This window comes from Plectrocnemia conspersa, unplaced genomic scaffold (genome assembly GCF_051122295.1).
Source record: "Plectrocnemia conspersa isolate PC_06_02 unplaced genomic scaffold, ASM5112229v1 ptg000008l, whole genome shotgun sequence".
Taxonomy (NCBI): Eukaryota; Metazoa; Arthropoda; class Insecta; order Trichoptera; family Polycentropodidae; genus Plectrocnemia; species Plectrocnemia conspersa.
This window is the reverse complement of record NW_028277172.1, coordinates 253,915-270,269: the sequence shown is the minus strand read 5'-3', so window position 1 is coordinate 270,269 and position 16,355 is coordinate 253,915. Positions and strand designations below refer to the sequence as shown.

The window sequence follows — 16,355 nt, the reverse complement described above, 5'->3', positions numbered from 1 at the left end:
TGTCAATTTTTTGCAAAATGGCGACAAGTCTAAAAACTTAAGCACTCGTAACTCAGTAGGTTTAAATTTAAACGAAAAGATCGGAGTATATTAAACGATTATAAGCTTAAACTTTATCTTAATAAAAAATAAAATAATAGTTTTTTGCTTCAAAACAAGCGATGTATCAGTTCGATCGGACCCCCATACGAGCAATTTTAAGACTTACAGAAGAGTTAACGCTCTTAATTGCTTGGTTTTGAAGATTTAAAATTAAATTTTTAGTATTGTATAGAATTACTAAGCACCCCCTATACATTTTATATGAAAAAATATATAATTTTCTTTACTAAATGGCGGCCAATGTAAAAATTAAAAGTGTTATAACTTCGCGAAATTGAATCTTACTGAAAAATGTTATAAGCCAAAAGTGTTCAAAATCTTAATTTGCATTTAAAAAAAATAAAAAAATATTTTTTTTTACTTAAAAACAAGTTTTATGGTGTATTGACCGGGCCCCCATTCGAGCTTTTATGCGACTTGGCATATAGTTAACGTTAGTATTTGGTTCCTTTTAAAGATATAGACTTGATTTTTTTATACAAAATAGAGCTTTCAAATATCCTTATGATACCGTTTAAAAAAATTTAAATTTTTAAATTTTTGAGAAGTTTAGAAGCTTAACTTAAATTGTTTTTTTTAGTTTAGAAGCTTAACTTTTATCGAAATAAAATATAAAAACAATAGTTTTTTGTTTCAAAACAAGCGATGTATCAGATTGATCGGATCCCCATGCGAGCCTTTTGAGACTTGCAATAAAGTTACGCTCTTAATTCTTTTGCTTTAATGACCAAGAATTGAATTTTGGTTACAATATGAAATTCTTAAATGAAATCTGTATGTTAATAGTCGTCACAACATTAAATAAATTAGTTTAGTACTTTATATTTTTAAAGCTTAATAATATAAAAAGAAACATAATTCATATTAGATTTACATATGTACTCTTATTTTTCCTACCGGTGCGATATTAGTATTATAAAATTTGTTTAATAACTTACATATTATTATTTTTGTATTTAATAATTATTTTACCTAATAAGTGCCAGAGAGTAAAATATTAAAAAGTCAATATCAGAATATGTCTCTAAACGCATAAATAATATTTCATTACTGTGACATACGAAAAAAAATAAAAAATAATGCAATTTCTATTACTTACTATTATGACCTTGAGGGTGTCTAAACCTACATGTCTATATTCCATTATCCATAATATCAAACATAATAATAATAAAAACATGCATTTTATTAGTTTTTTTTTAATATTTTAAATGCTATATATATGTATATAAGTTAACTTTTGTTTTAACTGTTACTCTTCACTAACGATTTATTTATATTTTTGTTTCAGATGCAGTTCGGTGTCAAATATGAACGAAACAGTGAAAGCAAAGTTTAAACTTTGATACTATGATCAGTGGTACTATGAGATCGATCGTCAAGGAGAAAAAATAATAAAAGACAATGATCAAGAAAAAGTGCAGTTGATACGATTTGGATCAGATTGACTGAGATGGAAAACGACTTTGGTTCCATCAGATAAATCAATCGGATCTCATGATGGCCGCGTCCAAGATGCTGGTGATTGTGCTTGTGCTGTTCGCTCACCTGGCATCCTGTTTCGTCCTGGACGGAGGGCAGAACTCCTATTCGCAGTTCAGGAAGTGGAATGCCGCGGCCAACGGTAGTTTGGAGTTGGAGTTCAAGACTGACCAGCCTAACGGGCTGCTGCTGTACACTGACGATGGTGGTACTTACGACTTTTTCGAGTTGAAGCTTGTGGAGGGTGCGCTGAGGTTGAGATACAACCTCGGAGGAGGTGCTCAGATTATTACGGTCGGAAGGGACCTCAACGACAGTCATTGGCACAAAGTTTTGGTAAGGGCACTCTGATTTACTACACCATAAAGACTTGTGTTAACGTGAACACATCTTATAAGCTCGAGCTATATTTATTTATTTACATCTATCGCTTCATCGTTACACTTATACGATACATGCAAACATATGATTAAATTATAAATACACTTATATATACATGCTAACATGTTATTAATGGTTTAGTACTACATATAACACATATTAATATAATCATAGTTTGCATGTATGTATTTATCTACATTTTTCAGAAAATGTTTTGAAGCCTTTGGTATTTTTTTACTTTATACGTTCTTAAGGAAGATTATCTTTCATGTTATCTTTTTTCTTTGACGTTCCTGGTAACCGAAAGATTGTTTTTTTTAAAACGTATTATTAAATTATTTTATTACTTAGAAATGATATATATTTCTCTACAATAAACATTATTCAATAACACTACATTAATATTACTAATAACATGAGTCAAAAAGTGTGGCTATACTAGAGAAAAGGTAGAAAATCTACGGCCCACGGGCCAAATCCGGCTTGCTAAGTTATTGGAATGTTAAATTTATATTTAATAAATTCTTGTTGGAATTTTTTACAACAGGTTTATACTTTCTCTTCACTACACATTCCCGACGATATACATTAATTAGTTTTATTCGGAAATAGTTTAACCACAAGAGCGCTTAATCACTTGGATCAAAATAATTAATTTTAATGGTGTACGCAATTTTCTAATACCAACAACGACGATTATGACTTGATATTTACCAAAATGAACACTAACGACCCTAATCAGTATGCATAACTGGTAAACAGTCACGATTTATATTTTTAAATGGACCGACCCCAAATCGATTCGTACATTAACGCTTACCCATTTACATGCACTTGAGCTAAATAAACAATTCATCATTGTTAACGTTATTGTTGGTAATTATTATTAGCATTTACGCATTGCGAATAACTTCTGTTTTACCATTAACACCGAACTAATAATTCGTAATTAATTAAACCGTAGTTAAACATAGCGCATTGTGTGTGTGATGTAGAAATAATTATATTTCGATTAGATTATCGACGATGCGGTTTCCACGCCTATGCCAACGCGCCCGAATTGTATTGATAGTGTGTGGGGTACTTTTAGTTGGAAAATAAACAAGGTCTTGCGGTCTAATTTTGCCTTAGATATAGGGAAATACCTATAAGAAATAATTCAAGTTTGAAGCTCGATACTTTGCACATTACAATGGAAAATGTAGTGTATAGACACAACTCATGTTTGACAGTTGCTTACATGCTTAGATGTAAGATGTTTGAGCTAGGCCGCGTCTTTTTATACTTATTCTATAAAAATAAATTTAGAATTCAATAGAGAAAATCGCGTAAAAATCAGACAGTCAAATGTGGAAATTGCCAAAGACATACAGAACAAAGACGAAACAAATTCCATAAAACTAACCTTTAATATATTAAAGTCAAGTGGGACGTGACTTCGCAATCAACAATCTGTACATGCAGACGGTTTATGGGATGTATGAAGATTTTATGATTTAAGAAAATGCGGCTGGGTTGTTTCGTCCCTCGTACGTGTTAGACAATCAGTTATTTCGTGGGGAACGTGAAGTTTTTTAGAGCTTTCTCATATTATTCGTGTCGTGAATATACGATGTAAAACCAGCACAATAAAATCACGGATAAGACGTGTGATGAAATGCCATTATACGACATGAGTATTCAATTTTTTTAATTCAATATTAGCCATTGTTCTATAGTGAATTTGACAGAGATGTGTCTCATTAGGTGATATATTAATACGTTTTATCTCTGGCGCTATTTAAACAAACATTATATAAATTAAAATTCAATATTAAAAAGATAACATATAATTTGCACTTGCAACAACATTTATATTTAATAACGAAGAAAGACATAAAACATCATAAGGCTTAAAAATAATATTAAATTGTGCTTTTAGGAAGCTTAAAAAAATATATTAAATCATACATACATTTTTGACTGATTTTTTATTATCTAAAAAATGTTTGATATTTAAAGCTATAGCTAAGGCTGTTTATTAATATAATTTATCGTTAGCTTTAAATTTAAAATGAACGATCAAGTACATCTTTTGTATCAATCTAATGTACAAATTTAATTTAAGCAATATTTTACGTCAAGATAACAGAGCTCAAATTTAAAACGAATTTTATATCTGACACTTATACATCTTTATAATACTAAGGTCGGACAAAGTCGTTTAGATATTCCAACATAATTTATCTGAAAAAATAAAACGATTTTTTTCCAATACACATTATTTTTTGAAAAACGACCCGCACGCGAACTTTACTCGATCCCGTAATATGTATTTGCGCTTCTCAAACATCGTCATCTCCATATGAAATATTAATTTCGATCAAAATACACACACCCTATACACGCTCAGCATACATAAAAGTTAATCTGCATAAAAAGGGGTCGGATTGGGTGATAATTTAATTTTCACGCCGAGCGTCTTTGACGCGACTCGCTTTTATAAACAAGATAAATAAACTCGTAATATTATTTTAATTTTATTTTTTTAAACCTGCCTACGGCTCTGTCGTTACGCAGAGAAATGGCAATAGAATTTGTTAAAACGGCGGGGCGTGGGCAATCTAACCATAAAATGGCTTTTGACATTTAGTTTTTCGCCTTTCGCTTTTGTCGTTAATGAAATGCTTGTGTTTTTTTAAAACTTGACTTTTGTTATTTTCAACTAACATAAAATATCTGTTGTCGTCAGCGCTTGCCTCCTATCCTTATCAGTAAAGCAATGTATTGCGTCACACGCATGTATCTTTTCAGAATACTATTTTTTTTAGATACTTTTCACACCCTGGGTTTTACTTTCCATGTTTGCATTAATTTGTAAGATCAGCGTTGTAAAACAGTCCCGTTTTATTAATATTATGTAAATTTTCTACAAATGCTCGACATCAGTGACTGGCGCTGTGTGACCCAGGATAGAGCATTCTGGGTAATATTCTTAGATAAGGCTAAAACACGCCTCTGGCTCTTGCTCTATAATAACGACGATCACATGGCCTAACAAATTATATTTCAAACAACTTTTTCATGAATGTATATATTATTCCTTTAAGGTCTCAATGTGCAAAATCCAATGTGTCAATTTTTTGCAAAATTGCGACAAGTATAAAAATTCAAACACTCATAACTCAGTAGGTTTAAATTTTAACAGAAAGTTTGCTTAACATGAAACGTTAAAAAGCCTAAACTACATCTAAATAAAATATAAAAAAAAAATAGTTTTTTGCTTCAAAACAAGCGATGTATCAGTTCGATCGGACCCCCATACGAGCCATTTTGAGACCTTCAGAAGAGTTAACGCTCTTAACTGCTTGGTTTTAAAGATTAAAAATTAAATTTTTAGTATCGTATAGAACAACTGAGCACCCCTTATATGTTCTATATGAAAAAAATATAAACTTTTATACAAAAATACAAAATGGCGGACAATGTGAAAATTAAAAGTGTCATAACTTTGCAAAATAAAATCTTACCGAAAAATATCGTTTGCAAAAAGTGTTTAAAAATTTAATTGGCATTCAAAAACAATTTTTAATTATTTTTTTAAATAAAAAACGCGTCTTACGGTATATTGACCGGGCCCCCATACGAGCTTTTATGTGACTTGGCATATAGTTAACGCTAGTATTTGGTTCCTTTTAAAGATATAGACTTGAATTTTTGATACGAAATAGAGCTTTCAAATATCCTTATGATACCGTTAAAAAAATTGACACATTGGAACCGTGGCTTAAATTCACCTATGAAGCCATAAGGAACGTTAAATTAATACATTTTTCACAAATTACTATCACAAAATAAAACTCATTTAGATTATCATAGTTTTAAATATGTATATCCATTTAATATGTGATACAATACTTTTTCTCGATAAAGCTTTAAAAATAATATTATTCATCTTATTTTATATTTATATGGACAAACACATAAATTTATTTTTGTAATTAGACTAATAAAACAGACTTTAAATAATAATATTGTTATAAAAAATAAAAATTAGTTTGCTCAATTAAAACATTTAAAGTTTTTATTATTGTATGTTGCATTTTATTAAAAAAATCTTAAATACGTGTCTTTTTATACAACGTAGTATTTAATATAATAGTTCCATTAAAACTCTTTTATTGAATAGGGTAAATGACTTCAACCATGCGATGGAATGTAATATTTCATTTTTTAATCGAATTTACATAGTTCCACGTTGTTCAATGAAACGTAAGTTAATTGAAAACGTAAATTTCTTATTAAATTTCAAATTACTTTGAAGTTCGTGTTTTATATATTTAAAGTAATAGTGTTATATAAATGTATTTACTTAAGAAATATATTATATTTATTAATCGGTAGAAGGTATTAGATTAATAGCTTAGACTTTAAATATGATTATCAAAAATGACAATTTCTAATTTATGTATTAATTGTTAATCTTTAATTGCACCTCTAGACGAGATTAGCACAATAAACTGTAAATCAGTGATATATATTAATAATTAAAATAATATTACAACTACCGAATTTTATTTTAATAATTTATTAGTGTGATTAGGAAAATCTGTTAAGTAATATGTATTAATCAATCGAAACTGTAGTAAAATAATTATTATTTATTATGATCTTTCAGATACCATAAAACACTGAGGTCAATGTGAAATTTGATCCAAGGTATCTCATATATTATTTACTGATCTAAAATATAAATGGTAAAATTAAAAAAAATAATCGAAAAGATCACATGTCTTATTCTTTCTTCAACGTTTATTTTGTGTAGATAGGAGAACATGCAAAACCCCTATTTTAATATATACATTATTTACTATTACATACATTGTAGGTTGAATATTATCTTGTAAAATATGACTATTCTATATGTGATCCCTACATTTTCTTTGCCACAATAAACTTCGCTTGATATTGGATCGCCAGTTATTATTATAAAATTAAATATTTATTAGATCTTTATAAAATAAATCACGTAAAAAACATTACAATATACATAATTTAATGTAAATAAATACGATATGCTAAAACAAAACACACAAAACGAAAGGTCAGAGTTATAAATATTATTACATTTTCATGAGTTTTGCTAACCAATAATACAAAATAAACATTGTTCATTTTTTATTGAATTTTCTACTATTATTTTTATATTCGAAATAAAGAGGCAATATGCCAGTGTGCCTAATTGCGTAATTAAACAGAGCTTGATATCGCGCCATCATCAATTATTCACTAATTTAATGTGTCTTATTCTGCGCTTTTTGCGGCTATAAAAAAGCTTTTCGTAGTAAAAATTAAAAATGTAATCTACCACAATTTCCCCCCAGACGGATCGCTATCTCCCACCGGACAAAAGGTGATAATTTATTTAGCACGATAAGGTCTCTTTTTCCGACCTGAGAATCTAAAATAAAACATACAGCAACTACAACTTGATTCAATTTCAAGGCAACTTCCAGTTAATAAATTTTAAAATGTAAAATATATTAAATAAAATTTAATTTTATAAATTTATTTTAGTTTAATATAATATAAATAAATGTTAAAAAAGTTATTGCTTTAGAATTTTTTTAATAAATTAAGTTTTTAATATTTTTTTATATTAACCAATTTTAGTTTAAAATCACCTTAACTTTCACCCAATCTACAGATGTCCAATCGGGCTCATTCTTAGATTAAATTTGAACTTTAATAATTGGTAAATTTATAAATTGGATATTACTGATTTAATTTTAGTCTAGTGTCTTACGATTTATTTAGTAGTTGTTGCGTGTCTTAACTTAGCTATAACGCATTGTCGCAACAAAATATTTATAAAGAATAAATACACCATATATAATACATATTTATTACCAACTATATATTATACAAAAATATTAACTCGCTACGCATTAATGTTAATGTGATTACTGGCTTTGTTTATTATTTACTCAAGATAAAATTTAGAATAAAAACAGTTTCTTTGATATAAATATTATTATCAAAGCGTGAATAATTAATTTTGCAAACGCAGCAAACACCACATTGGCGCTTGCCTTAAATTGATTTAAATGTAACACTTCTATATTATTATATCAGCTTGCTTTAATCAAGATCGACGCACAACCACTGCTATGTATATTACATACATAAAATTCCTCGTATTTCAGATGCTTACGTATACGAGTATTTGCGTATTAGATAAAGTGGTTTTTCGTTGACTTCTTCACTGAATTTGTTTGTCAAAATATATTTATTAAGGCACATCTTGGAGATAATGTAATTTGTTGTACAATATATGATTATTGCTATAGAAAACTGTTAAAATAAATCATATAATTATATTTTAATTGTCAACGGGAATTCTATATTACAGTGTATACGCTTAGGTCTCTATTGAATAGACTCCGAATTGAAACATTGGTAAACCACCTGTCAAGTCCTGTTAAATCCGGCCGCTTGTCATGCTAAAGCTGCTGTCAAAGTTTCCATGACATCCGCACAAAAGCCACTGAAACAAAACTGGTCACATTGTTACAATATAATCAAACCGGAGTGTCAGTAAAAATTATTGCATTACACCATGCTTGCCACAAGGGTCCCATTCGGCCGATCCACACATTAATTTGGCCAACTTCCAAATTACGCTATTCATTGCCAATTTGATTTCGACCTAGGAGACCCAAAGAGCACGTTCCTGTAACATTATAATATAAAATAGAGTATTTGAAATGACTTGTAATTATATGACTTTCTCATAGGATAATCACCTCAGAAACAATTATACATACTAAATCTATCTAGTGTTTTTGTACATATCGTCATTTTACGAATCTAAATCCTATATAATATATATTTTATATTAATTAATTTAATAGCTATAGTGTATTTTTATTTAAAATATAAATCTTCTTAATAGCGTTAATAGTGAGATTTTATATTTTCATAAATGTTTCATAAAAAAGTTAAATTAATCCACTAATATAATTAAATATTGATCGTTTAAGTTACAAACACATTTAATTACAAAAGTTTATTAATTATAAGTTTGTTACAAAAATATATAATAAAGTGAGGATTAAAATTAAATTACTTTTATTCATAAGCGTATAAGCTATATTCATATTTATTTTAATTTTATAAATCAGGTATCCAGTTTTAATGAGAACCCTACTATGCTATGGTTAACCTAGAGAAGAAGTTTGTAAACTTTTTATCCCCGCAGCCCACTTTTAGCTGTTAATTTTAATTATAAATATATAATTTTTGGCGAAGGTAAATAAAAATTATATTTATAAGTAGACTTATGTGCTTTATTAATAACAATGTGTTCTAATATTCTCTGTGATTTCATACAATAATTTTATTCATGGACGCTTTTTAATAAAAAAATCATAATATAATAAATAATCGTAGATATATTAATTATAAAAAAATTATATTGTGTCAGTGATTTTTAAATCTACGTATTAGGAATCAAATTATTTTTGTATTTAATTGCTATTTGTCCAAATGATCATCTGTAAAGTGTCAAGCTGGATCAAGATTGACGTGAAGAGGGAAGCAGCTGTTATAATTGGCGGTTCCTATTATTTTGACAACGTATGAGCTTGAATGCTCACCCACAAATCCACGGTTCATTTGTTATATGATAGTAACACTTTTATTTGAGCGCCAGTTCACCACACGCTGGACTCCCGCCATCTATCAGTGTGGGAGAGCAAGGGAACTCTCGGGCTGACCGTCTAAGATAGAGCGCGAGGCACTACCTAGGAAGAACAAAGTATAGCAAATTAACACAAGCAGGTCAAAGGGCTCGGCCCCTACGGGAGTTCCGGAGGGTGCGACTGAGGTAGCATAACACCTCTCGTAGACCCAGTGGCGTGTCTAGGGCACGTGCCGCCTAGGGCGATCCATAAAATTGCCGCCCCCCCCATACATTTTTTGCAGGGTCTTAAAATAATAAATTGCTTATTATTAAGATCTTGTTATTCGTGAATTTATATATGTTTTAGTGCATTCAGGGTTAAGAACCACACTAGACGATCCCATCGCGATTATGCCGCCCCCAAGCAAGTGCCGCCTGGGGCGGCCCGCCACTGCGTAGACCTGAGAGGTGGTGCTATTACTAGAATGATACGCAATGCATGCAATGCAATTACAGCGCCGGCTAGCCATCAAGAGCCCGTCGTCTTTAATGCTCGGAAGAAAAATTAATATATCTCCAATAACATATTTAGTAGTACGGGGGGGGGGTAGGGAACCGCTCTTCCGGCTGTTACAAGCTGGGTGCCCACCCGAAGGGTTGGGCCTTATTTCCGGTAAGGGCAGCGGTACACGCAATGGATTACATGTATTTATACCTCTGTAGCACAAAAAGTCTTAAATAGCTATTATCATACTTTTGATAAATTTCGTCTATTGTCACATAAGGTCCGCACTGGCCAGCATAACAAAATGGATTCTTACGGTCAGTGCGTCAATCTTAAAAAAAGTGTTTTTAAAACCGCTCTGCTTTTCCACTGGTAAAGTACTGCAAATACAGTATATAAATAAACTATAAGGTCTACATCATAAACCAACATATTTAGTACAGTAACTCCCATGGAACTAAAAATTAACCATATATGTATATAAAATAAAATCGTTATTGGTTGAGAAAGACTCGAGGAAGGTCAAGAACGTTTGGCGGCGCAGCTTGAACTTCTCGAAAAATACCTTAAGGGATTAAAGGTCGAGTTTCTTACTCACCCCTGATCAGGAAAATATTTTTTTTAAATTTTTAAATACGAAATATGATTTTAACTACAAATAAATTATTTGTTTACTTTATATATTTTTGTATAAGTGTTCTTAGTATATTAATACTTGATATTTTTTTGACATGTTTTTAAACGAAAACTAACACATTTTATTTATATCACGACAGGTATCAAGAAAAGATGAGCATACAACATTGAGCGTCGATGGGACTTCCCAATTGAAAACGAGCCGAGGTAAAGAGTTCGACTTCGGAAAGTTTTCGTCGAACTCCGACGTCTTCATCGGCGGAATGCCTCCATGGTGAGTTTTACATTCCATTTACAAGAAAAATATTCTTTATTACTATTCATGAATAGGCGAAAAACCCGCTTCGTATTCCAAAATATGGTATAATAGTTTTTTAATGGATACGGGTTTGAAGAACGTTTATTCATAACGTAATACGTAAAATATGCTGGCATTTTATTACCTTCGACAATAACAACGAGAACGAGTTACGTGAAATGGTGAATGCGATATTAAACACGCAATTTTGATTGAAAAAAATTATATACGTAAATTATAATGGTTATAGTGTTATCTGAAGCAACAATGGTGAATTGAAAAAATCGATCATATCATATTTACGTTCGTGTGTATTTTCTATAAAAAAAATACGTCAAACAAAGCACATGGAAAATGTTAAAATTGTGTTCAATTAATTAATGAACGTTTCATACGCTTCATAGAAAATAATTTCAATAATGTCATCGTACGCGCAATTAATAAAAGCTTCGCGTGCATTACAAATATTCCTGGTATCAATTTATTTTTTGGATTTTAATAATGAATATGAACATGGTAGTTAAGTTTCCAAGTATTTCTTTTTTGTATGTAGATAATATCAGATAATCGTATTTAAATTGAAGTCGAGTTATTTAAAATGAAATTATTTTTCAATAAGTATTTGTAGATTAAAGGATAACACTATCTATTATAGATTTATTAATTAATTTAAAAAATCGTAGTCTATGCCATTAAGTAAATGCAGCAATATAAATTTATATTTGTAAATAAAAATTAAAATAATTAAGATTCATCACAATGTTGCTATTAACACATAATTTTAATATATTCTCAAAAAAAATATTTTAACTGTTTTCTTATTTGAGAAACCAATAAATTATAATCGTATTTTATAACTGCTACTATTTTATACGTGGCGGCATTTTAAAAATATGGGTTTATAACAAAGACATGACTTAACATGATTAAAAATTAAGAGAAAGTTTTTACGTACGTTTCGGCAGGCCACGTTCACGATTTAAGATTTTTAGTCATTGCCACTGTGCTGTCATTCGCACTCTTATTTACATTTTAAGTGTGTTGTTGTCATATGTATTGTATTGCATGTGACAACATGCAATACATACATATGTCAACAACATGTGTATAGCAATAAAAAAACATTAAAACTTATCGAAATGTCTTGGTCCGTTCATGTTTTTTTTAATTTTACCAGAGAAGCCCAATGAAAATTTAGCTTTTACATATATTATATATACACATTGTCAACATATATACAGATTACATAGACAAAGGACAGGTTATTATGCTAGCCTATGGTGATTAGTTGTATTAAAATAGATTGACTTATCTTACATATATATATGTAATTGTTCTAAGCCGCTTCCGGACGCGCTCGCTTTAAAATGAAACAATTTATTACTCTGTCAGTCGTACCGCTTACTATGAACGGTGTATAAATAATACACGTAAACAAAATAAATATATTTGATTATAATTTAAAAAATAAAAATTGAGTTTTCTTGATTAATTTTTGCAGTAATAAATTCGTTTGTTTTTGAACGGAAACTCTAACTGTCGACCAATGAAAAATAAGCATTTAAATATAAAACAAAATGGCCGTTAGCAATGCAGTTGTTTATAGACATAATTTTCGTTTATTTTTCATGTGTGTTATTCAAGTTGAGTAATTAACTAGATACGTTTTAACAGTGGAAATTAAATATATACATAACGTGTGCAAGGATTAGAAGAATACATTGATTAATCTATATAAACAATCATAAAACAGTTTTCGTAATGAAGTCTTCAAATTTTGAGTTTCGTCGAAGGCGCTCCGAGATCGAAAAGTGAGTTTTTCTATTTGCAATACATCAAAATTATCATTGCTTCTTAAAAATCATTAAAAATAGTAGAAGCTATATACAAAAGTTATTATTAACATTACGAAATATTATATTCTTGTTTATTATTGTCGCAAGACGTTGAAAGTGCCCATAGTGATAAAGTGTCGTAAGCGAATAACATACTACGAAGTAGGCAAAAGTCATAAGAAAATAGTATACTGTTGCATATATAGTTTAAATTAATAAACCCTAATATCGTGTTATAAAAAAAATTCATTAGTTTCATCCCGTGTGTATCAAAATATCATATCAATGTTAAGGTATTTTATCAACTTTTGTTCTTTACGATCATTTTTCTTAAAGAATTGCCGAATTAAAGCTATTCACTTAGCAAACATAATTATATTTCTTATTAAACAAAATACTTGCAAGTAATATGAGAACTGAAGTGTAGTATATATTGATTAGATATTAGGAACACAGTTGAAGTAGCAACCAACGAATTGTCCAGAAGCACCCTTTCATTTGAGATTAGTATTAATGTATATACATGGAACATCTGTTACTATGTTGATTATATATATCCTTTTTTTTTTTTTTTTGTTATGAAAGGGTATCTTCGAAAGACTTCATCAGCTTCCAGAAACCTCTCCCCATCCCTCTCCTAAATGGCCGGTACTATATTTCTGATATTGCACGTCAGCTCGTCCAGTTTAGAGACTCTGTCCCGTTAGGGCCGCTATCTTTTAGCTTCTTTTTTGATTTTTAAGATATTAGACACGTAGTTCGTCTATGCCTCCCAGCTACGCCGGCTCTCCAGCATGGATTGAGCCATAGTGTCTGTTGATGCAGGCCTTCCTATGACTCCAGCGTCGTTCTGTTTGCCAACCACGCTGTGCACTTGAAGACGGTATGCTCTGCGTCGTCGTCTTCAGTGGTGTCGCAGTGGAGGCACGCGGCACTTGCTGTCTTACCGATCCTCATAGTGTATTGACCGAAGCAGCCGTGCCCGGTCATCACTTGAGTCAGATGGTATGATAGCTCGCCGCCATGTGTCCTTCCCGTCCAGAGGGATAGGTCACCGACGAGTCTGTGAGTCCACCTACCCTTGGTGGACTTGTCCCATCTGCGCTGCCACTGTGCGGTTGTCACCTTTCTGGCAGCTTATTTCTCCTGCCCGTAATATATTGCCTGACTTTCTAGTGCGAGGATGGCGCACAGGGAAAGTATGGCGTGTACGGACACAGTTCTATAAGCGGAGCTACCCTAAGGGCGCTTCTGCGTTGGACTCTCGCCAGCGTGAGCCTGTGTTATATACTCTGATTTTGAATCTATGTATTCCTATTATTATATAATTCAATAAGATTGCGACGCAATTGCAACGTTATTAGTTCATCGCCCTAAAATCGTGTTATATGTACGTTTGTTTATACTAAGGCAATTAGAGCAAACAAGGGATCGATTCAGTATCATTCGTTTGAACGAAACGATAAATCGATGGGACACTTGAAACTGGAAACAGTATTACACTTGTTCTCTTTGTCACAAAGAGATGATGCGTCACATGTTATATCACAGGGTCGATCGAAGGGACAAATCGATGGTGTACATGTTACCTTATGGAATGTGTCATAAGGAAATGCGTCACGTGTGCAATGTATATAAATATGGGAATCAAACAAAGAGAAGACACTTGATCTTGATCTCGGAGAGAGAGAGAGAGTGACGGTCAGAGCCAATACAAAAGCGTACTCATTTAAAACAAATCGTTCGTCCAGCCGATTCCTCCTCCCGGGTCCTTAACACCTGGTCCTCTCTACTTTTGTGGCTTGTGCCCATATAGGGCGCCGTAGAGAAGGACCGAGTGGATCACCTCGTTGTACATTTCTCTTTTTGGGTCCACTCGCAGCTTTTATATGTATCTTTGGGGTCATAGAACATGTTGCATTATGAACTTGTATATGCCGACGTTTCTCCTCTAATATTTGGACCTAAAACAATAATATTAGTTTTGTTACGGACAAATTTGTATATTTTCATATAACGATATCCTAACATGTAGTTTTGTTTCTCAATTTCAAAATGAATGCAATTCTGATATTATATGGTGATATATTAAACTCTGAGTTTATTTAAACTTATCACAAGTGATTTTATCAAAGTAATGATTGTGTATTTACACTGACAGATCGATCTTATCGATCTGCGCTGACAGATCTGCGTTGACAGATAGGTTAGATTTTTTGGCCCTAGCATCTGACTTAGCGGCTAGCATTTGCGGATTATAACTCAATTGCAATATTATTTTAATATTTACAAATAAGAAATGTTTATTTTCTGATTTTTAAAAATCATAAAAGTTTTAAAAAATAGTATTTATATTAAAATTATGTATTTTTCTACATAAAGATATAAAATACTACATTTACGCTAATTATCACTGATTAAAAAGTAACTTATAATGTGAGTTTGCACAAGCGTCACATATAGCAATTTCACGATGCATATCGTGTTATATGATATACATATATACTGATGCACCTCTTTTAACAACATGTTAAAGCGCGAATATCTAAATTAGTCTTTCTTGGCATGCGCAAATTTACATAGTAACGCGGGAACTGTCGAAAATCTACTTGGATCAACCGCATATGCAAAATAACAGTAGAGAATAAATTGAAATTTGGTCTTAAGTAGCAACTTAAACAACCATTTTATTTCAATATTTTTAAAATTATTTTAACCAGTAAATAACAACAGAAATGTGCAGTGTAGTGAGTAGTAGAGCTTAATTTAAAAAATCATAAAAAATCAGGACTATCAGAACTACAATAATATATGGTTATTTTAATATTATTTAGAGTCAGAATTAATTAATTAATTAAAAATATAGGATGATCAAGTGAATTTAAAAAAATATTCAAACATTTATAACTATAATTAGGCGATAAATTATTTATTTTTTAAATATCTTACACAATATCTCGCTTGCACATAATCCGTTAAACGGGTTAGGTGCGAATAAGCGGTAGCGAACGAGCGTTGGTCAGAACAGCGAACACCCCATGAATAACTCCCAACAAATCTGCAACGAGTCTATTTAATTGTATGTATTCAGAGAAATAATTAAAGAATGTCTAAGGCCATGAATATCAGCGGTAATTCAGTCGTAGTTATAGTTGTAGTTAAAGTCTAAAGTTGGTACTGTTGACAGGAACTGTTGTTTCTGCGTGGGTGCGTCCGAACTGTCGATATGCGAATACCAGATTGACAAGTTGTACCAATATTCAGCGTTACAGCAGTAACAAAGCTGTACGATAACACTATTGCCCACTGAAAATAATGATTATGACCATCTGTCAAAATTATTCCCACCATTTAATATAAATTCCGCTTAATAAAATAAGTTCTGACCGTCTTATATTTATTTCGGCCGGTGTAATCAAAAATTAAAGCGAATAATTTTATTACGAACAAAGT

General features: G+C 31.0%; 1 protein-coding gene and 1 long non-coding RNA gene across 3 annotated transcripts in view; one reads left to right on the top strand and one right to left on the bottom strand.

Moving 5' to 3' along the window:
- Nrx-1 (Neurexin 1) overlaps window positions 1–16,355 on the top strand; it is a 209,084-nt gene that overhangs the window by 38,673 nt on the left and 154,056 nt on the right. The window contains exons 2-3 of one of the 2 annotated variants that reach the window (XM_088189849.1): window positions 1,394–1,920; window positions 10,910–11,043. In XM_088189849.1, coding sequence (XP_088045975.1) covers window positions 1,600–1,920; window positions 10,910–11,043 — 455 coding nt within the window. In that variant the 5' untranslated portion in view covers window positions 1,394–1,599. Of the gene's footprint in view, window positions 1–1,393; window positions 1,921–10,909; window positions 11,044–16,355 lie in introns of those variants that run through there. The other variant, XM_088189848.1, reaches the window with a different exon arrangement.
- Window positions 11,548–15,126, bottom strand: LOC148232637 (uncharacterized). The gene is made up of 2 exons (XR_015810393.1): window positions 14,932–15,126; window positions 11,548–14,866 (listed from the first exon to the last, which is right to left on the bottom strand). It is a non-coding gene; the product is annotated as an uncharacterized LOC148232637 (long non-coding RNA).